Raw genomic sequence first — 22104 nt, 5'->3', positions numbered from 1 at the left:
TCTGCCTCCTCGTGCCTCAGATCCAGGCATGATGCTTATGGTCCCCTTTGTGTGCTTGTAGGCTTCCCACTGGGGCATCGGAGGCCTGCCTGGTACTCCCTGCAGCATCTTCTCAGCATCAAGTTAAAGTTGCCCTTTGTTCCCAGGCATATGATGCTTAAATTTAGGTCCAGATTTACTGAAATTGTTTTTGATGGTTAAATTGTTTTACATTTTTCATGTATCGGAACTTTAAACTTTTAAAATTTGTATGTTGGAATTTTATACTGCTTCTATCATACCTGTATCTGTATTTTTATTGCCTCCTTTTGTATTGTTGAGAAATTATTGTGAAGTGCCTAGAAAGCTTCAACTATTGGATGATAACTTAAACAAGTAAATAAATACATAATCTGGTTGGCAGTGAGCAGAATTTTGGACAAGAGAGATTTTGGTTTCGCCCAGCATCAGAGCTCTTCTCTTGCTAAGCTCCCTAATCCTAACCACGTTTGGCTGGGAGATACTAGGATTTGCAGCCAACTCATCTGGTGAGCCTCAGCTTTGGGATACCTGCTTGAGGGTCCATTTGTGAATAGTGCAATGTGGGTCACACAGAACAACAGAGCTCAGGTCTTCTACCTGCAACCCAACACTGGATTTCAGCGTGGAGGGGGCTGGGAGGACGCAAAATTGAACTTTAGATTGGTCTTTGCTGCAATGTGAGGTATATTCAATGGGGGCCATTGGGCTGGAAGCCAAAATTGTTAGTATGGCAATTCCTATGCATGTTTACTCAGAAGACTCACCAAGCTCCATGAGGTTTACTTCCTGGCAAAAGGACTATTTGCACTGGAGGATCATGCATACTACTCTGAGAGTCAGCTTCACTTACATGACTGCTTACAGAGCTATGACAAGCCAACCTCACTCAGCCTCAGCCCCCATACCTTGCAGGGACTTGCAGATGTGTGGCTATCTTTGGGGCTTTCCCCCAAGAACTATAATGTTCAAAACCTATACAAAGATTTGCTTCTTTGTCTTGAGGCTGTTTTGCTGGTATTGTCTGAGAACTGTTTCTTGTGACGTTTGGATCATGCTGCATGTCTCCCTGACCTAGATTGTGGTTGGAGTTAGTGAAGTTTTTCTGATCACCACCAATGTCAAGGGGAAGCAGTTAAGCCAGGTGCTACCTTCCAAGCGTCCAGGTGTCTTTCTTAATTTGCTTGACTGATCTGCAGCTTTAGAACTCACAGCCTAGGAGCACAGACCGGCAGCTGCTCTCGCAGCCCCAGAGCTATTGCTAAGGAGGCCACCCAGAGGCCTTTGGCCCATAGTCCGGCTGAGGCCACAGTTGCTGGGTGACAAACACTCTGAGGAGGTGCCACACGGAAGTGGGTAGAGACCTGTTCTCCCCTGCAGGGGAGGGCAGTATGTGCTCCAACGAGCAACGCCCAGGGAGCCAAGGCTCCATTTGGATGCCAGGAAGCACTTCCTGACAGTCGGGACCCCGAGGGTGTGGAATGGGCCTCCATGAGAGGTCGTAGAGACCCCATTGGTGCGGGTGTTCAAGGATAGGCTGGACACACACATGGTGGGCATGTCGTGAGCGGAGCCGGCTGGTGCCGGAGGTCAGACTAGATGGCCCGGGCGGCCCCTTCTGACTCGCTCTGTTTCTATGTTCTGTGCAAGGCCTTCTTGCAAGTTACAGCAAGCATTATGGGATGGCTGGCCTCTCTCGAACACCAAACAGCTACAGCTCGGACCCGTTCACAAATATTAGGGCGTCGTGGGGGGCGGTCAAGGGGCGGCTCTCTTAGAGTGCGGCCCCCCCCCCAGCGTGGTGAGAAGGCGCGCCGGCGGGCCACCACCCAGGCGCGTCACGAGCGCGTCATAGCGCTCGGGGCGCCCCTCCCCCCCGCGCGCGCGCGCGCTCTCCGTCCCGGCCTGCACCGCGCGCCGCCCTCCTGCGCGGCTCGCGGGCTTCGGGGCAGGCCTCGCGAGAGTGCGGCCGGGCCCGGAGGCTCGCGCGCCGCGGATGGCCAACAACCGCCGCTTGCGGCTTCGCCGACGGGCGGCCGCCGTGCGGGCGCAGCTTGCCCCTGCGGCCCGGCCTGCGCGCCAGGTGAAGGGCGCCGCGCGAGCCAAGCGAGAGGGCGGCGGCGGCGGCGACGCCTGGGGGGATTTCGCGGCCTCGTTCTTCGACGCCGGGCTGATCGCGCCGCCGCCGGAGGAGGAGCAGGAGAAGACGCCCGAGGCCGGAGGCAGCGGCCCGGGAGTGCTGGCGGCCGCCGAGGCCAAGGAAGGCTGTGCCGTGCTGCTGCTGCCTCTGGGGCAGGTAGGTGGGAGCTCGCGCATTGGGCGGAGCGGAAGGTTGTCTTTCTCGGCGGTCTCGCCCATTGGCTTTGCCCGCGGGGGCTTCTGGGAAAGAGTATCGTTTATTTCGCGATGTGGTTAACAGGGTTCCCCACACTCCTGCAGGGTTTTCAGTCGCTTTCAAGACATGTCACCAAAAGCTGAAAGTGATAGCGAGGGAAAGTGTAAGCAGTCAAGAAGCTTGTGAGCAGAGCCAGCAAGTGGCGTGCTTCTCATCTCTCAGTCCAGCTGCAGTTGCTTTTCGTCACTTGGCCTGCTCCTGGTTCCATCACTCCTCTTTGAAATCTAGAACATCTGCAGATTTAGACTTCTGCTTCTGTTTGCCTCTCAGGACAGCCAGGGTGCCACTGGGGAAGGGGGGAACAGAACAGGTGAAAAGGTAGCTATGGTGACTGTAGCATTTTGCAGCTTTCTTATACCCCCTCCTGGCATCTCTTTTGCTTTCACAGACCTTGACATTCACTGGCAAGTGTTGCCTGACATGCCTGTATGGCTCTGTGCAGGTGTTCGGGTTCACCATCGTTCCAGACCAGCCCCCCTACAATCTCTTTTCCCCTCACTCCCACTGTGCCCTCACCATTGAAGCAACAGCATATAAGGAGATGGAAAAATCAGAGGAGCGGAAAATGGAGGCCAGGTCCATACTCCGAGCCCATCTTGTGCCTCGAGGTCAGTAGAAGGGCAACATGCACACAAACACATTCTGGAAGAAGGTTCTAAATTTGGTGGGAGAAGCCCTACCCCGGCTGACTGAATATCACTCAGCAGATGGATTAATTGTGGGTAGCCTTCCCTAATCAACTATGCTCCAGGTGCATTGACCATGCCCACTAGAATGATGGGAACTGAGGTGATTGGTTGGTTTGCTTGTTTGATTTCTGTACTGCTCAGTAGTTGAAGCTCTGGCCTGAGCAACTCAGAGGAGGATTGGGTAGAATGTGCAGGCTCTGCAGCGGGGACTGGTATGCGATCTTGCAGTGCTCCTTCTGGGGAACCATATTCTGTAGCTGCTAGCGATGTTGTAGCATTGCATGGGCTGCATAAGGCCATGTGCTTATATCAATGTTCAGCTCAAGTTATGACTTGTAGTCTCATCCTTCCTCTTTTCAGAAGCAAGATGTAAACTGATGAAAAACTTTGCTCCCCAGAGCTCCATCATTTTATTGGAGCATCTAGATACACCAGTGACAAGTTTCGTTCTCAGCCACTCAAGCTTCTCTCATATTTTCAGAGCAAAAGTGAGTTCATTCTGCTTGTTTGTACTTGTTATTTTAGGATGTGAACACAGATCCAGGATGGCTTGAGGATATACTGATGCCAAATATCAATTAATATATAATGCCTATTCAAATTAATTACATGGCTTTCAGCTGAACTTTAGCCCTGCTCAGGCATTCCTGGAAGCCTGTTTGTTTAATATGCAAAGAGCAGGATCTCACAAGTTGGGCTAGTTTGCACAGGAAAATAGTTTGCATAGGAAGACTTAGAGTAAGTCTAGCATGTTTATTTTACTTGAATGTTGTAAGCAAAACTATTAAAAGTACCCGATACTCTTTTTTCTCCCAGGATGTTACATGTATTTAATCTGAAATATTTCAGCAGGGAAATTAGAACATACTTCAGGTGATTTCAATGTTATTTTTGTATATTTTTATTGGAAGGCTTGTAAAAAAAATTCTGTACTTCCCTTGCACTGTTTAAATGTAACAGATACGGAAAACCATTGACCCACTGATGTATTTTAGCAACTAAAAGAACTGTGTGATGCACTGGCAGCTGCTCCTCTGTTGTGGTAGAGTGCAACTCTCTTCTCTGAGATGGTTTCATCACCTTCACCATTACTACCTCTTAGTTTTATTTCCAACACAGACATATGTGTTTCATTATTATTCCTGCTCTGTACGTTGGCTGCAGGCTAGTTTCAAGGCCCAATTCAGTGTGCTGGGTTAGGGCTTTAAAGCCCTAAAATGTTTGGGACCACCTACACCTGTATGAGCCTAATCACCTTCTGATCCACCAGCAAGAGTCTCCGGGTTGGCAGGTACTAATCCTTGGGCCTTCTCAGTTGTGGCTCGTAGCTTTGGAACTCCCTTCCCAGAGAAATACGTTTAGCTCCTTCACTACTATGTAGCTTTTGAAAACCCTGCAGAAACAACACACAATCATATGGGTTGTGCCCTGGATGCTCATAAGCTCCAGCACCTGGAAGATGAGAGTCCTTAGGACACCTCATATCCTGGCCTCTCTGATCTCCCTTTCTCTCTGCCCACTGAGATGCCACTTTTTGTCCTTCTCTGAGGTTGTGTTTCCAACTTAAGAAACGCAGTCAGTGAGACACTCTCTGTCCAGTTGCGAGGGAGAAAGGGGTGTAGTTTCAAGGTCAGAAGGCTGCCTCTGACTTCAAAACTGGGAATCTAAAATATCCTTTGGCCCCATAGATGCTGTCAAGGGACCATTAGATTGTACTTTCCTTCCACTCTCCATTTGACACTTAAAATCATTAGGAACTGCTTCTGCTACTGTTGTGGGTGGGTGTTTAAATCTAACCTTATGTGTTTGTGTTTTTATAGTCTAAATTGACTTGTGGTGATAGTACACTTTGAAAGATGGGAGAAAAAATATAAATCAGTTGGTCCCCTCACACATTTGCTACTAGGATAATAACCTAGGAAATATGAATTATACCTTTGAAATGCATTTTTGCCTGATATTGTATTTGTAATTTCTATAAATCAATTCTGCTCAGGGCTTCCTTTGTGTTAAATTGCTTGAATGCTTGGGTTATGATGGTATCCTAGTTTTAAGACAAAACTTTACACTTTGCATAAAGATATTTTTTTTAGCTGTTTGATAGTAACACATGAGGCTGACTAACTCAGAACATATTTCTGCTGGACCAGATCAAAAGCCAGCTGTTTCTCCATTATTCCAGCTGTTTCTCTACCATTCCGGTCAGAGAGATGCTGTTAGGAAGCTCACAAACAGGGCATGGGCTATAGGCCAGCTTTGTACATAAGCCCATAACGGTCACTAGCATTGCATTACTTGGCATTGGCAGAAGGATAAAGAGTTTTGCCCCTCTGTATTTCTCTTGGGAGTAAAAAGGAGAGGACTTCCAGAAGAGGAAGAGCTGGGACAAAGTGCTCTTCATCCACCAGGCCATTCAATTCACCTGCATAGAATTTCTTGCTATTTCTGTAAGTGGTGAAGGGCTACCTACATTTGAACAGCAGTAGCCCAGCTGTTGATATGCAAAGGAATCTTGCTCAGAACATGAAGGTTGTTAATACCTATTGGTAGGTACATTCTAACCTGTATTTGAGTTTATATTTATTTAATTTTGCATGACCATTTGCTTTAAAGTATGCTTTCATGTATAGCGCTAACCTATAAAACTGTTTGAGGCCTGAGAGTGATAATGTTGAGTGAAGAGGGTCGCTTTTTGTACTGCCTTGTCCACTGAAGACATCTGAAGGGTCCACGTTCCCCCCTACCCAAGAGAGGAGATAACTGGTTTTCCCTCCCAACCCCACTCAGCTTTGTGCAGTTTCCTCCATTCTATAAGACTGAAGTGTCTCTCGCAAGTCTTATTTACTGGAAGGAAGAACCTGAAGCTAAAATATCCTGCTGTTTGTTTGGCCCGACCACCACTGGAATGTGACTCCCAAGAGCTTTTCAAAAATGAATTTTGGTCCTGTGGCTCTGCACCCCTGGTATAAATGCTTTACAAGTGGATTTCTCTGCACAAGACAATTTTCTGGCTAAACTTGCATAGGATTGTGTCCTAACTGTCAAACCTGCAGCAGGCCTTTCCTTGGAGTCTGCTCCCATGTTGCCCTTTGTTGAGGCAAATGCTTTTTCATCCCTAGAGACAAAAACTTCCTTGTTTCACCCCAGAAGATGTAGTGCTTGCTTCCACTGGCATTGGGAGGCTGGACCCAGGGAATGGCCTGCTTCTGCCTGCCTGTATGCTTTCAGCCATTGAGGAGTTAATGGATGCATGCCAAGGTGAGTAGCTTAAAACAGGTACATGCAGTTGTGATGCAGAGGAGAACCAAAACTTATGTTTGGAAATATATGTGAAAATAATGCCAAACTCTTTAATTAGGAAAGGCCTTTCTTTCATATTGAAGTTGATGTAATTATGCTAAGCTCTGCAAAGTTTTATATAGCCACACTGCATGCATGTAAATGCACACATACGTGTGCTTCCTACAAGGATTGGGATTGTTGGTAATTGTAACTTCCCAGGGATAACCCCACTGTGTTTGCTTTCTAGAGGAAGACGAAAGCTGCCCTATTGTTTTCGTGTGTGGCCCCAAAAGTGTTGGCAAATCAACTTTTAACAGATACTTGATTAATCTTTTGTTGAACCGGTGAGTGAGGCTGCTGAGGCTGTTTGAGGTGATATTGTTTCCTCTTGGCCTTTTCCCTATTTTCCCTATGGCCAGGGGTCATGGGCGCCATTTTCCTTTTTAGCATGGGCACTCTGTCTTTGACTGGGCATTCTGTCCTCTCAGCTTCTGGGTTTGCAGCTTTATTAAAATGAATTCATGTCTTGAAAATGTTTGATAAAAAATGTTAATAAACAAGTTGGGTAGAATGGGTTGTGGTCTCACTTTCAGTGCTTCTGAATTGATGTCTTTTGGAGAATATTTGCCAGTTTTGTCATAACCAGGAGCTTAGGGTAGGGAAATGAGGGAAGTGGAAGCACTGAAATGAGACCTCACCATTTTCGACCAGGATGAGAGCTGGTTTCGCTGAAAACAAGTGTTCTGTTTAGCAATATACACATATACTTTTAACAGGCAAACAAAAGGAAGCAGAGCTTGTGAATGATTCAAAGCGTGTGAATAAGTCTTTCTGCTGATGACACTTCCTACTTGATGACTGAGGGCGTAGCCTCTGTATTTACTTCAAGAAATGAAATGTTACCTTAGCTTCAGGTGGTTGGGTTTTCTTTTGATAGCCAATTAAGGCAGCCTTGTAACACTTTTGCTTCCTTTTCCATTTTTTTTAAATTGCAGCCTTCCCTGCGTAGAGTTCTTGGATTGTGACCTGGGACAGCCAGAATTCACACCACCTGGGTGCATTTCCCTAGTTAATGTTACAGAACCACTGCTAGGTATGTGCTTGGAAGGGTGGAAAGTATTTGGTCACACCTGATGCATGGTGTGAGAGGGCCCCCTCATGCATTAGCCATCTTTCCAAAGGGATTGAAGCAGAGCTGGGGAAAGACTGCTTTGGCATTAGAGGCAGAGCCTGGTGGAAAGCCGGCAGCTTCTGAGCGGCAGGGGCATGGAAAGCGAAATGTTTTGCTCCTGGTACTTTTTCAGTGCTACACCTTGTAATACTTTCATTTCCATCTAGCCTGTTCTTCTTATTAGGTCCACCGTTTACTCACCAACGTAGACCATGCAAAATGGCATACTTTGGGGACACCAGTTGTGAACAAGACACCGAAAGGTATATTGACACACTGAAGTATGTGTTTAGCGCCTACGAGAGAGATGTTCCTCTGGTTGTCAACACAATGGGATGGGTGCAAGGTATGTTCTCCGTAAGTCAGCACTTGAGATATGCCCTGCTTTCTCTATAGAAAGGGAATTTTGTTCTGTGGGACCAGAGGGGACATAAGGCTAAGTGGTTACATTTGCCCCACAAGCTAGAATCTGGAATTCGAGTCTGGGCAGCTGTTCCCTTTGCCTTTCACAGAGGTCACTGAGAGATTAAGTGTCTTTGCACAGGTTGCAGTGCTGTGGTTGGCGCAGTGAGGTAGAGCCACTGAGGATGGTGACTCCAGCTCTTTCCCAGCCTCCTCAGCTGTCCCTGGCTAGAGGAGAGGCAGCCTGGGCTGCTGCATGATCAGGGCTGCTGCTGATCATCAGGCTCTGTAGCCACCCAAAGAAGGAAGAAGGCCTTTCATGGTCTTTCTGAGTGATGGAAAAATCCAGATTCTCTAGCAAGGAAAAAAAAATTCTTCAGTCTATAAGTTATGTAAGTTCATGCATCTAATTGGTTTCCGGGGGGGTCTCATCATCCACCTGCCTACCCTTCTTTGCCTTTCCAGATCAGCAACCTTGACTTCAAGGGAACAAATAGGTTCCTTGAGAACCAGGAGCTCATTACACCAAGCACACACCCAGGACTTATGTTCAGTTGGCAGACAGTCATATATGTGGCTCTGAGTGCAATACACTGGATAGCCCACCACCCCACTAGCTTTTTGCTTTCTTAATTGATATGTGTAGGTTTGTTCACCTGAAAAACCTAGGGGATTCTGAACTTCATTAAGTTTCCTTTTTTTATTCTATTGAGAGAGGGCAGTGGATTTACTTCTCGGTGGTTACTAGCACCTTACTTTTTTTTCACAACATCAATAATATAACATACAAAAATTCCATTAATAATTGGAAAAAGTAAATAATAAAGTACCCCGGAGACCAATATTACCTCCACTTAATTCATATATTATAACAGGGGTCCTCAAACTTTTTCAATAGGGGGCCAGTTGAAAGGCGGCGGTGACTGGCGCGGGCCAGTCAAGCAGGGGTTCCTGGAGGCGCGGGTCGGTGAGGTGACGTTGGGCACACGGGCGGCATCATCAAGCACACACGGCAGCAGCTTGCTCGCTCGGAGATCTCCCAGCAAGTCCAAAAGTTGGAGCTCCCGCCCCCTGGAACACCTGCCGCACTCCGTGCCCCGGATCACCTGCCACGCAGCGCTGTCACCGCTGCCGCCGCCGGCGGACCTGAGGCACACCGCTGAGCCGGGGGCCAGCTGATGCCGCTCCCGCGGCCACCGCTGGGCCACCCCGGGCACGGAGGACGCCAGGGCCGCCGTTGACGGTGCGGAGGAGGGCGCCGCCATCTTGCTGCCGGGCGGGTTTCTGCGCCCCTCCTTGCTCCCCCCACCGCCGGCGTCAGTGAGAGCAACGCCGGATTGGGGCGGGGTGCGCGGGCGGGCGCCGGCTTAACCCACCGGCCAAAGGGCGGTTGCCGCCGTTTGTGGCTGTGCGGGGCTGGGCTGGCGGGGGACTAGGTCAGTGGGGGGAATTTTAATTTTGTATTGGGGGGGAAATGGGGAGTTTTTGACTGTTTTAAAGTTTTACTGTATTTTAATTTGTTTTTATGGAGTCGTCGCTGGCCATGTCGACGCTTGAGTTTCCTGGGGAGCGCGTGGGCGCTGCCATTGGGGTGATCATGGGCAATGGACGTTACAGCGGTGGGGGCTTAACGTGTCCGCGTAGAAGAAGGAGGGACAGATGGCTGACGCCCGTCCCTCCTTCTGGCTCTGCCCCCAGCCAGAGGGTTCCAGGTGGTCTTGTCAACCACCCCTCGGGCCTGATGGTGCTGCTGCTGTTTAATGCCACAATAAATCTTCCCTCATCCATGACTTGATTGTGGATGAGGGGGCCGACCTGGCTTGCATAATGGAGACCTGGGCGGGAGGGGGGGGCGATGTCGCCCTCTCAAATGTGCCCGTCCGGGTATCTGGTTCAGCACCGTCCACGCCTGGAGGGAAGGGGAGGGGAGGGGGGTAGCTTTGGTTTACCAAGCCTCCATTTCCCTCATGGGACTTCCAGTCCCTTTGAGGCCAGGGCTGGAGTGCCTCTACTAGGTGTTGGGCGACCAAGACAGATTGGGGATTCTGTTGGTGTACCATGCACCCTTCTGCCCAACAGTCTCCCTGCCTGAGCTGACGGAGACCGTCTCGGACGTGGTGTTGAGGACCCCTAGGATGTTGGTCCTGGGGGACTTCAATTTCCATGCCGAGACTGGTCTGACCGGGGCGGCTCAGGACTTCATGGCCTCCATGACGGCCATGGGGCTGTCTCAACATGTAACAGGCCCGACCCATGAACGTGGTCACACTCTGGACCTGGTTTTCTCGACGGGGCAGGAAGAGGGTGGTCTGAGGGTGAGGAATCTGACCGTGACTCCCCTGTCATGGTCAGAGCACTTCCTGGTGGGGTTTGTGCTCGAAAGTGGCCTCTCCCTCTGTAAGGGTGCGGACCCGATTGTGTGGGTCCACCCCCGGAGCCGGATGGATCCGGATGGATTCCTGAAGGCCCTGGGGGAGTTTCCGACTGACAAGACTGGTGCTCCTGTCGAGGCTCTGGTCGTACTGTGGAACAGGGAGATGACCAGGGCTGTTGACACGATCGCTCCTAAGTGTCCTCTCCCGCCGGGCAGAGCCCACTCTTCCCCTTGGAATATACCTGAATTGCAGGCGATGAAGCAGGCTGGGAGACGGCTAGAGCGTAGGTGGAGGAGATCACGGGATGAATCTGACTGAACACACTTAAGAGCCCATTATCGGGCCTATGCTGCGGCGGTGAGGGTGGCGAAAAAGAAATTCTTTTCCGTTTCCATTGCCTCCTCAAAATGCCGTCCGGCGGAGCTTTTTCGTGTGGTACAAGGCCTGGTTCGCCCTGGCCCTAAGAAAGATCTGGTTCCACCCTCGAAGGCCCGCTGTGACGGCTTTGCCAAGCATTTCAGGGAGAAAATTGCTCAGATTCGTCACGAGCTAGACTCTAGTAGTGATTCAGAGGTTTCTGGGGAGATACCAATGCCGCCGTCTTGTCCAAAATTAATGGATGAATTTCAGTTATTGCGGCCTGATGATGTGGACAAGGTGCTTGGATGAGTACGTCCCACTACCTGCCTATTGGACCCTTGCCCATCTTGGTTAATAAACAACGCCAAGCATGGGATTGGGATCTGGATCTTGGAAGTGGTTAACGCTTCTCTGAGGGAGGGTCGGGTGCCTGCCCCTTTAAAGGAGGCGGTAGTCCGACCGGTCCTGAAGAAAGTGTCACTGGATCCAGAGATGGCCACTAATTATAGACCAGTGGCCAACATCCCTTTTCTGGGCAAGGTGTTAGAGCGAGTGGTGGCGGGACAACTCCAAGCTCTCTTGGATGAAACTGATTATCTGGACCCATTTCAGTCTGACTTCAGACCCAGGTACGGTACTGAATCTGCCTTGGTCGCCCTGTACGATGACCAGTGCAGGGAGGAGGACAGGGGGAGTGCGTCCCTGTTGGTTCTTCTGGACCTCTCAGCGGTTTTCGATACCATCGACCATGGTATCCTTCTGGATAGGCTAGCAGGATTGGAGGCCTCTCTCACTAGCAAGGCCTGGCAAGTGGTTCTAGAGAAGGCAGAAATAGATGTTGCTTGCTGCCTTTCTAAGCCTGGATTTAGTTTACTAGGGATTTGGTTTAAATGTGGGCGGCAGGAGCTGGAGGATTCTGCTGACTTTTCCCTTGGAAATTTCCAAGTCAAGCCTGTCCAGTTACCCTCTTGCTGTGCCCATGTCTTGGCTTCCCTTAATTATTTATTAGTTTGGGATGATTATCTAAAATAATACAGATGTAAAAAGGGATTGGTAAATTGCACTTCTCCTTCCCTTGTTGCTGAGCTCATTTATGGGCTGACACTTTGTTCCTGGTGCCGAGACGTTTCGTCACTGGGGCTCCTTGTGCTTGTCCTGCAAATCCTTGGGAGTGCGGAGTGTAATGTTTGATCTAGCTTCTGGACGATATTTTCTTTGTTTTCTTGTTAACAAGAGCAAGTTTCTGGTTATTAGGGCTATGAATTTAGACAAGGACAGCTGAACTCCCCAGTGTCAGTGAATAAGATATCCTGTGGCTGGGGAGGGGGCGTTGCTGCTGTCTAGCTTTTCCCCTTTCTCCCCCTGCTGCAGTAACCGTGGAGGCTAGAACTTTGCTTTAACGTGCACAGTGAAATTGTGAGGGCTGGGTTCTGTCTGGGTAGGTGGCCATAGCCTAATGCCTGCCGCCTTCAGAGCATCTATTTCTTTTCTCCCTGGTGCAAAGGTACTGGGTTGCTCCTCCTGATCGACCTCATTCGACTGCTGGTACCCAGTCACATCATTCAGATCAGCGCTGAAAACTTCAAGGACATGCCCCAGCTATCCTCTGAGTATATCCGTTCCACTCCTGGCCTCCATACAAGAGGCAAATGTAAGAACTTGATGAGTGGGATGGAGCAGGGCAGGAACCATGGAGACTTCTGCCCACCAAATTCTGATCATAAGCTGCTGTGCGTCCAGGCAACATTCCCAGGAGCAGGAGTTGCTGGCAATGGGTAAGCATCTATCCTGGGCTGGGGCCGGGCTGTGAGCCGCCGGAGAGAGAGGCACCAGGACCAGGGCAGCAGAACCTGAGGCGAGGCATAGTCCGAGGCCCAGCAGCAAGGCTCAACAGTGAGCACAAGTCACGGTCGCAGTGCAGGCCAGGGTCAGGAACCACATGTCTCTATCAGGACCGGACAAGAATGTGATCATGAGCAAACCAAAGGTCAAGAACAAGAAGGCTGTGGGTCTCTCGAGGCAGGATAACTGGCAGGATGCGTGGCAAAGCAAGCTACGTGACAAGTGTCAGGCAAGGTGCAGGAGCTGAACCACAGCTAGCAGACAGACCTTCATTGCTGAGGCAACACAGCAAGGCAGAATACAACAGGGACCAAATGCAGCAAGTGTCAGGCAAGGTGCAGGAGCTGAACCACAGCACAGCCAGCAAGAAGATGCTTGTTGCGGAGCTGAGGCAGCAAGGCAGGACACAGGTCGGGCAAGATGCAGGTACTAGAGGTTCCAGAAGGAAGAGCTTGCTGAGAGCTCCAGCAGGGCCTGGGACTGATCCTGTACAAACGTAAGGTGGGCTTCTGTTCTGACAAGCGGATGAAGCCCCAGGGGAGCCTGGAGCCTGACACCACCTTGGAGTGGGGTTGGGATGGGTGGTTAATGAGGAGAGCAGGAAGTTGGATTCCAAATGCAGTTCCAGCACAACCCTAATTTCGCCTACGTTCCCAGTGTGCCATATTTAACTGTTATGACTCAGAGGGAGCCCTCGCCTCTACCTACGTTCCTGCTTGTCTGCTTGGCAGTGTATGTTTTCCAGGAGTGGTGGCGCTCTGTCTAGCAAAGGAAGCTGTCCCGTGGTGTTCTCACAGCCTCTGCTTCAGCCTTCCGGTTCTGTATAAAGACCTATTCTTTGGACTTCGTTCCAAGCATTTCTCCATTTCACCTTCAGAAAGGGCTCCCAGAATAAGAATAAAAAATAAGACCGTTCTTCCCTGCCCCTGCTGGCATCCCCTTTTCCTAAGAACATTTGGCGTGGCAAACTGGAATAGGTTTGAAGTTGCCATTTTCCTTGCTCATGTTGCTCCTACTATTTGGGGATTATTCTCTGTTCTCTCAGTTTATTTGTGTTCCTATTTTATGGTGCTTTGTTTTATCTGTATTGTATGCATTTTGTCAGCTGCTTTGAATGAAACAAAAAGGTAGGATTTAAGCATGTTTGAAAGCAATAATTGAGGTGTGGCCCTGGCCAACAACTCAGGGCAGGTGTCTGAGGGACAGTAGAAAGGCCTGCTTGGCCTTTTCTCTCGCACTCCAATGCTATGCTGAGCATTGCTGACCATTTTTCTGTTGAGGCTTGCATAGGATTGCACTGTGTGTTGATACTTAATTCCATGAGGCATTTGGCTTCACTGAGTTGCAGGTCCCTCTCCCCTGACCCAGCCCTTCTGGGAAGGCTTTATCTCAGCAGTGTGGGAAGGAGGCAATTGGTAGGAGTTTCTCATTGCCCCCCGCCCGCCCCTGGCTCTGGTTTTTGTCTTTATTTTGGCAGTGTGGAGGAGGTGGTAGACCCCGGTGGCTCCCGTGAAGCTGAGGTATAAATGCAGGCTGCAGAATCATGCTGGCAGTTTTAAAGAACAGCGCGCTTGTGCAGCTAAATTTATACAAGGCAGTAGGCCACAAAATAGCCTAGTAGCCCACCAGCTGACATGTACTTAAGTTAGTAACTTAGGGTAAATGAGCAATTTGAAGTGGGGAGGCCCAGAAAGTGGCTATTTGTACACATGGATTAATTGGAGGTTTGTGTGTCTGCCTGTTCTGGAGGCCTTCTGAGAGTACTGGCCTGTCCGTGGCACGTGCTTGCAGCTTGCCCCCGAGCCTGCTCTGGCATTTCTCTCTCTGTTGGCCCTCTAGGCGAACCCATAGCAGTATTCTTCGGGATATGGCAATCCTAGGATACTTGAGTCAGTTACAGCCCCCGGGCATGGAATCGGTGGTTCCTCTACACAGCTTGGTGCCCTATCAGGTAAGTGATGTACCTGTGGTAGTTGCAGGACCTCAGGGGTGGATTGTAGCAATCCAGGGCTTGCCGAGCAAAGAACAGGGTCAGGCCCCCTAGCCACGTATTGGCAGCCCTTCTCCCAAGGCATCAAACAGAGGCCTCTCCAGTTCTATCTGAAATCTTTCCGAACTGATAGGAGTGGCAAGGCCTGCTACTTTGCCCAGGCAACTGCATGTGTGAGCTCTTGTCTCTCCACAATTTCAGGGGTTGTCCCCAACACTTTGCAGGAGGCAGAAGTCTACCAAAAGGTGAGGAAAGATTCCATTCTCAGCTATTGGATCATACGGTTGTGAATAGGGTTGGTTGCTGTGAATAGGGATCCCTGGAAACATGCTGAATGGCTAGCTGGTCTCATGCTCTTGCACTGGCTTCCTAGGTGCCCTTCAATGCTGTGGCCCTCAGGGTGATCCATGCTGATGTTGCTCCTGCCCACATCTTGTACTCGGTTAACGCCAGCTGGGTTGGCCTCTGTCGGCTGCCTGATGAGGTCCCCTGTAAGACCAGTGGGCCAGTCTTACTGGCACAGACTCCAATCTGCGATTGCCTGGGCTTTGGTAAGTGGCTGCACGTGTTGTTCTGCTTTCTTCTAAATCCAGGCTGCTTTTGTAAAATGAGATCCTTTCACCACAGTGAGCGTGCATGCCCTTTCAGCTGAGAGTAGTTCTGAGGGAAGAAAATGCACAGATTTTGATGGGGCATGGTAGTCTTCCCAGTCCAGTGCTCTTCCCCAACCTGCAACAATACCTTGAGCATTGGAGCATGCCAAGGGGTGGGACTCCTGTTCTTGCCTTCCTTGCAAATGAGCAGGAGGGGTCAGATTTTGTTGGGCTGAGCCTTGGAGGTGAGGGGTTTAGAAAGCGGCAGCGCAAGGTCAGGGAAGGGTCTTTGGCCAGCAGTGGACATATTTGTGATGGCTTTCTTGCGTGTGGCTCCTTGCCTGCTGGCCCTTAACTTGACTCTTGGATCTCTGCATTCAGCCTCCCCAGCCTGCAGGCAGCTCTCAGTGCTTTGGATGGATCTAGTTAGGGAAGATAGTTGAACTCTGTCCCTTGGAGGCCAAGACTCTGTTGTAAGCTGAGCCTCTGTCACTTGAGGATTGTGACCCTGTAAGCACTTTCCATGTAACACCTTGGCTAGATTCACATGACAGTTTTTTTACAGTGCACAGACTTTTGCCCAAACCGACTAGTCAGACAATCACATGATTCCTGTGGCAACTCAATTTCTGTGCTTCCCTTTCCACCCTCCTGGCTCCTTCATGTCTCCCAGCAGCCCCTGCAGGTAGCATCCCTGTCCTTTCGCTAGTCTTGCTGAGGGGCTGCAGCAGCTTCCTGATGTGTCCGTTGTGGTCCTGAGGTGGGTTCCCCCTTCTTCCTCCCTGGTGCACCTGCATGTCTGCCACACTGCTCCAGCGCCCACAGAGATTTTCTAGTAAAGACAAATAACCATTTTGCAGCAAAGTAAAAAGGGAGATGGACACATTGCTCATTTTATTCCCATTAGCAAAGCAATAACATGTCTGTTGCTAGGGTGCTGAGGACAATAGAGATTAAAGGCTAGAAGAAGCCTCTTTTGTGGCCACTCTTGCCAGGGGACACTATGATGTTTCCATACCAACAATGGTAAAATGATCATCTTTGGTCTTGATGACTAGAGAAGCTGCAGCAAAGCATGGAAAACTGAGAACAGACCATGGGATTCTCTCTGTAGTTTCAGAAACCAATCCTACCATGCAGGAATTCCAGAACTGCTTAGAGAGTCTTCAGGCCTAAATAGCAGGATATACGCTTAATTAATAAATAGATAGATAGTATCCAGATGACATAACTCCTCACCATAAGATTTCAGATGGCTTCTTGCATCATGCAAACCTGCCCAGTGACTTGCTTTTCTCACTGTAGATTGCTAGCTTGTTCAGATGAAGCATACTGGCTTTGATTGCACTTTATTTGGGGCTCATATTTCGCTGAAAGACTGTTCAGAAGCTGAAGCTTGTGGAAAATGAGGCAGTGACATTACTGACTAGGAACCGAAGGTCTGGATATATAAAATTAGTTCTGGCTGCTTTCATTGGCTGTCTGTATAATTCCAGGTCCATTCAGTGGGCTGGTTTTAACTTGTCAGGCCTCACACAGCTTGGGACCACAGCACTTGATGGAGCCCTTTTCCCAACTACAAGCTACCCAATCACTCCATTCAGCATCTGGGGCCTTCCACCAAATGCCAACTTGGAGGGAGGCTTGGATGCCTGCACAAACAGGAGGGGTTTCTTTGTGGAGGCCCTCCACCCATGGGATGATCTTTTCACTGAGGTCCACCTGGTGTCAACTTGTAATCTTTTTGGCAACCTTTTATGCTAAGGCTTTAAAGGATATACTTGGATATCCAAGGGTTTGTTTGCTTTTTGGTGAGGGGTGTACCTTTCCCAGGTGTTTTTCAGGGATACTCTTCCTTTGTTATTTTAGAGTCAGAGTGGAGCCATGATTATGAGAATGGGACTCAGACAACCTGGGTTTTAGTCCCCACTCAGCCATGGAGCCAACTGGGTGACTTTGGGCCAGGGTGGATCAAATTGATTTAAATCACAATTTAAATCAGTAGTCAGTAAGACCAAATGTGTATCATGATTTTCTACATAATTACCCGTAGGCAGAAGGACTTGATTTAAATATTCCCACATTGGGTCACTCTGACTGCTTGCTGCCATTATAGGTTTTCTCCTTCAGGGAAAGGAAAATGGGATAAACCTCAGGCTATGCACAAAAGGATCCAAAGGCTTGTGGAGTGTTCCGCTCAAAAGTTTTCACTTTCATTTTTACTGCTTGCCCCTCCCTCCTCACACCTGGCTTCTTGTGCAGATCTGTTCCACTCCCCAACAATCTTCTATTCATTGAATTTTTTGCAACTTAGCACTTAAGAGGTAAGGAGGTGATTCTGTGTTCCTGCAAAGGAACAGTTTTTCTTAGGTCTGCATGTTTATTTTATAACATTTTTTGCTGCGAAGAAGAGGCACATGATCTCCGCAGTCACAAATTCACAGTTTTGAGAACTGTAAAACCAAGTATTTGTGATAGTATCTTTTAGATAAAAAAATTGCCCAGTGCTCTTCCAGAGGTTTCCGTAAGATTATGACATTGTGAATGGATTAATAGAATTTATTTACCAAAAATTTAAACATTGCATGAATATAGAGCTTTATGTTACCTAATTAAAAATTAATCCTTATTTCATAATTAATAGCCTTTGGACTATAATGTATCTTAAATAGAAAACTATATCTAGATAGATTTTTTTTCTTAAAAAGCATTTTATTAAGAACATTCAATTTAAATTTAAAAATACAATTTACATTTTTAAAAAAATTATTTGTTTATTTTAAAAAACCATTGTTTTTTAGCCACCCAACTTTGGACCAGTCACAGACTCTCAGCCCAGCCTACCTCACAGCTTGTTGTGGGGTTAAGGTTGAGAGAAAGAGGAAGAGATTGATATAAACCACTTTGAGTTTGTTGTAAGGAAAAAGTGGGATATAAATCTAACTAATAAATAAACTTTAAAATATTTGGCCAGGACAGTTTAAAGGTAAGGTAAAGGTAAATTTTTCCCCTTGACATTAAAGTCCAGTCATGTCTTGACTCTAGGGGGAGGTGCTCATCTCCATTTCCTAACTGAGGGAGCCAGCATTTGTCAGACAGTTTCCGTGGTCATGTGGCCGGCATGACTAAACACTGAAGAGCACGGAACACTGTTACCTGCCCACCGAAGTGGTACCTTTTTATCTACTTGCATTTGCATGCTTTCGAACTGCAAGGTTGGCAGGAGCTGGGACGGAGCATGGCTCGAACCAGCGACCTTTCGATCAACCAGCCCAGCAGTTTAAACCACTGTGCCATCTGCATCTCTATCAGGACAGTTTACACCATTCCAAAATAAAATTAAAATATATAATAAAAAGAACTGTAAAAACTAACCAATAAAACCCAGCTAAAATACTGGGACCAGCCATTAAAAACCTAATTGCATTGACTACCATATTGCCATGGGGGTATGGTAGGTATATTTACAAAACTTTGCAAAAAAAAAAAAAAATCCTAATTGTGTCCCTTTGCTATTTGGCTCAGGAGAACTCAATTACTTTTTTCCAGGAATTGTCCGTGGGGTGGATGTGGACAAGAAACACTACTACCTTTTGACCCCAGTAGCTCCAGAGAATCTACGGCTAGTTAACTGCTTACTCATTGGAAGCATTCCCATTCCCAACTGCATTTTCCTGAACCAGGTGAGAGGACGGGGGGTGTGTGGGGGGCACAGCTGCAGCCAGGGGCAGTGGCAGTCACCTGGCAGCAGGCCGCTGGTGTGCTCTGGGGTCCAGTGCGTCTGACTGGGGCTTGCTGTGGACTTTGTCTCTCTGATTTCACGGGATCTGTGCAGCCTGAGGGAGGGCAAGTCTTTTTGGGGCCTCAGGGCTGCATCCAGCACTGGTCCAGGCCCTCCCCATCACATCTCTATACACAGCGATTTAAACACTGCCTGCTTACTGAGATCAGGGGATGAGAATTTGAGTTTAAAATCTATTCAGCCTGCAGCAATCCGAATACAAATAATTATTTGCTGTCCTGTCCCGGCCCTGAGAGTGGTCAGGGGCCACCGACTGCTGCAGGCTGCCTGTGTGTGTGGGCCAGTCTTGGGGGACAGGAGCAAAAAGCCCTGCGGTCCAGGGGTGGGCGACAAAGGCCCTCACGCCATTGTGTCTCTCTCCCGCACATGCCTCGTTCTCTCAGAACATAAGGAGAGCTGTGCTGGGGCAACCAAAGGCCTATCCAGGCAGGGATGCTCTTGCCTCAGTGGCCAGGGAGAGCCCTCAGGCCGCACACCTGCTCCTGCCTTCCCTGGAAGCACCTCTGCTACCAGGTGGCACGTAGCTGTCAATACCAGCAGCCATTGATCTCCACCTCCTCTTCTTCCCAAATGAATTGGCCCAGTGCCCTTTTAACACCATCCGGACTGGTGAACATTTGTGGGAATGAGTTCCATGGTGTAACCCTGCACTGTGAAGAAGTCCCTTCTGGCATCTGTATTGGCGCTCTCTCCAGTCAGCTTTATGGAATGACCCTGTTTGGGTTCTAGTATTAGGAGAGAGAGAGAAAGAAAAGCATCTGTCGGTTAACTTTCTCAACATCATTATTCTATGCACCCTGTCTTCCATTTCTTGTGTTTTTTGTAAGCTAGTGGGTCCCCCATGTCGTGACTGTACCTTATTTCTACTCTTATATGCACACGTTTCCCAAATCCACCCTTTCCTGAAGGCTATCTGTGAGGAGGCAGGTGATCTGTTGGGTGAGGGGGCTGATTTGCCCAGGTGGGCCCTCCAGTCCCTTGCTGACCTGCAGCAGCAGGCTGAGGAGCAAAGAAGGTCTGCTACAGCTTCTAACTGAGCTGCCAGCTCATGAAACTTCCTTTGTGCTGGGGGTTCAGTCAGAGCCTGCTTCGCTCCAGCATTGCCCTTGCAGATTGAGAAAGGGATTGGGCCCAGGGGAGCAAGCAGACTGAGTGGCAGCTTCGATAGGTGGCTTCTCAGGGAGACAGCTCAGTTCGTAGCTGCTTTTGACTGCCTCTCATCACCCCGATTGGCCGAGGGAAGGGTTGTGTGAAGGCTTCTAAGCTCTCTGCAGTGCTCCTGCCTCTTTCCTGGTAGACTGGGGCATTCATAGGTTGTTTTGCCAAATAAGAGCAGGTGAGGAGGAAGCAGCCTGTCTCTTGTTCCTGTGCAGTGACAGCAGTCCACGGTTTGAACAACCCATGGGTAGCTGTGACATGTGAGCTGGGCCAGTGGGAAATCTTCTACGAGGTTTGTTTTATGACTATTGTGATTCAGTCCGCCACATTTACTTTCTTGAATAATCAAGTATAGGAATGTTTTCATGATTTTCAAAATATAATTGTAGAGTCATTTGTTGGCCTCTATCTTGGGGACTTTTCAGGGGTCAGGGGAGCAAAGTTTCCTGAAATACTGTCCTTTTTCATTTTACTGCCTCTTTTTTTCAGATGGGGACTGAAGGTGAAATACCTTATGTCACGTCAGAGTATAACTATGACATTTCAGGTGCTGGGAAATTGAAAATAAAAAAGCATCTCAAACGGAGAGAACATAGGCGACCATGAGCCCCTTTTAAAATCCTCATCTGCAAAATCTGGTTCAGCTCCAAGCCTTCGTCCTGATCTTGGGGGAACCTTCCATTGGAGAGCAGCTATGATGTTTGTTGCTGGTGGTACAGTGCTGATCCACCCACATGTCCTTGTTATAATTGTGCGTTTTCCTTATGACTTTAAAATTAAATATTTGGAATAAACTCCCCTGGTGTCAGATTCTTCTGCATCACTTGGTGCGCTAGCATGGCGTTTGCATGGAAGCAAAACAGTACTGCTCTGGTGTTCTGTCACTCTTGCTTTTGCCCACCAGAGCAATTCAGTTTTTGCATTTGCAAGGGTCTTTATACTGACAGTTCCTCTCTGTGAAATCCAGTTGGGTGACCTGGCATTGGTGGAAAAATTGCTTTAAACACAGAAAATGTTGTGATGACTTTTTGCCTGTGAGGGGTCTTGGACTTCTGCTTCATAGACAGGAAGCACCTCAGAGCAGTCGTTAGAGAAGCAGCCTTGTGAGGCCTTTGACGAGGGCTGCCTGACTTCCTGGAGATGCCGTGGCTCAGTCTTCCCCAGCATCTCTTGGGCCATAGCTCCAGAGTTTCCAGCCAGGCGCGCTGGGAATGGCTGCACTGGCTTGGGATTAAGGTGGTTGCAGTCCAGCTCACCCAAAGGACACCAGTTTGAGGGGTGGCTGCTGTAACGGCTGCACTGGCCCAGGGCTGTGTCTGTTGGAGGAGAGTCAAATGATCTAGATTAACGAATTGCTGTTCTGTGCTGCCTGGGAGCTGCAGAGCTCTGGGTGGCTCACAATGTTAAACTGTGGCATTAAAGAACTGCTCTGGGGCTAGACCAAGGGTCCGCTGGACTCCAAGCCATGCCACAGCAGAGGGATCAAGATCTCGCTGGCCTTGCTTCTCCTCGGTCTGCTCTTCTGCTTGCCCGTGGCTGTTTTATCTCTGTTCCGCCATGTTCAGTAATCTCGGATTCCTTTCAGCTCTTTCCCTTTGGGTCAGAAACCCATGCCTTGTGCAGACCAGCTGCCCGGGTTGCTTTCACTGAATGACTCAGTGGGTTGTCCATGGCCATGAATATGCTTGCTTCTGCTGCCCAGTCCAGTTTATCTGAAGTGCAGTTGTTTTGGAGCCCTAGATGCTACAGAGGTGTGTCTTCATACTTGTGTGTGCTGGCATCTGGCTGGAAACTGTTCAGGCACCATTGTCTGATTGGCCCACTCATAAGAAGCACCCCTCTGGCCTTTGCTTGTTGATGTTCTGGATGTGATTTTACGGTGTGCCGAGGCTCTGAGTGGAGCATATGTCAGCACATAAACAAGGACCGGAGCATCACAATATCTTGATCCTTTCTGTGCAGCATTTGGAAGATTTGGAAAACTAATCCAAGAATAAATAGGTTTAAGTGACAAAACCCCCAGCTTC

General features: G+C 48.8%; 1 protein-coding gene across 1 annotated transcript; it reads left to right on the top strand.

Annotated features, from left to right (window-relative positions):
* The first annotated feature begins 2014 nt into the window (after positions 1 to 2014).
* Positions 2015 to 20874, top strand: NOL9 (nucleolar protein 9). Its single transcript, XM_044419673.1, has 12 exons — positions 2015 to 2314; positions 2802 to 3021; positions 3463 to 3590; positions 6222 to 6360; positions 6632 to 6728; positions 7380 to 7477; positions 7740 to 7901; positions 12197 to 12467; positions 14374 to 14485; positions 14898 to 15075; positions 18667 to 18800; positions 20567 to 20874. Exons 1-12 carry the CDS (start codon positions 2015 to 2017, stop codon positions 20681 to 20683), a joined length of 1956 nt encoding a protein of 651 aa, XP_044275608.1. The 3' UTR covers positions 20684 to 20874.
* The last annotated feature ends 1230 nt before the right edge of the window (positions 20875 to 22104 follow it).

This window comes from Varanus komodoensis, unplaced genomic scaffold (genome assembly GCF_004798865.1).
Source record: "Varanus komodoensis strain SLA01 unplaced genomic scaffold, ASM479886v1 scaffold106, whole genome shotgun sequence".
NCBI classification, from domain to species: domain Eukaryota; kingdom Metazoa; phylum Chordata; class Lepidosauria; order Squamata; family Varanidae; genus Varanus; species Varanus komodoensis.
This window is presented reverse-complemented; position numbering and strand designations above follow the sequence as displayed.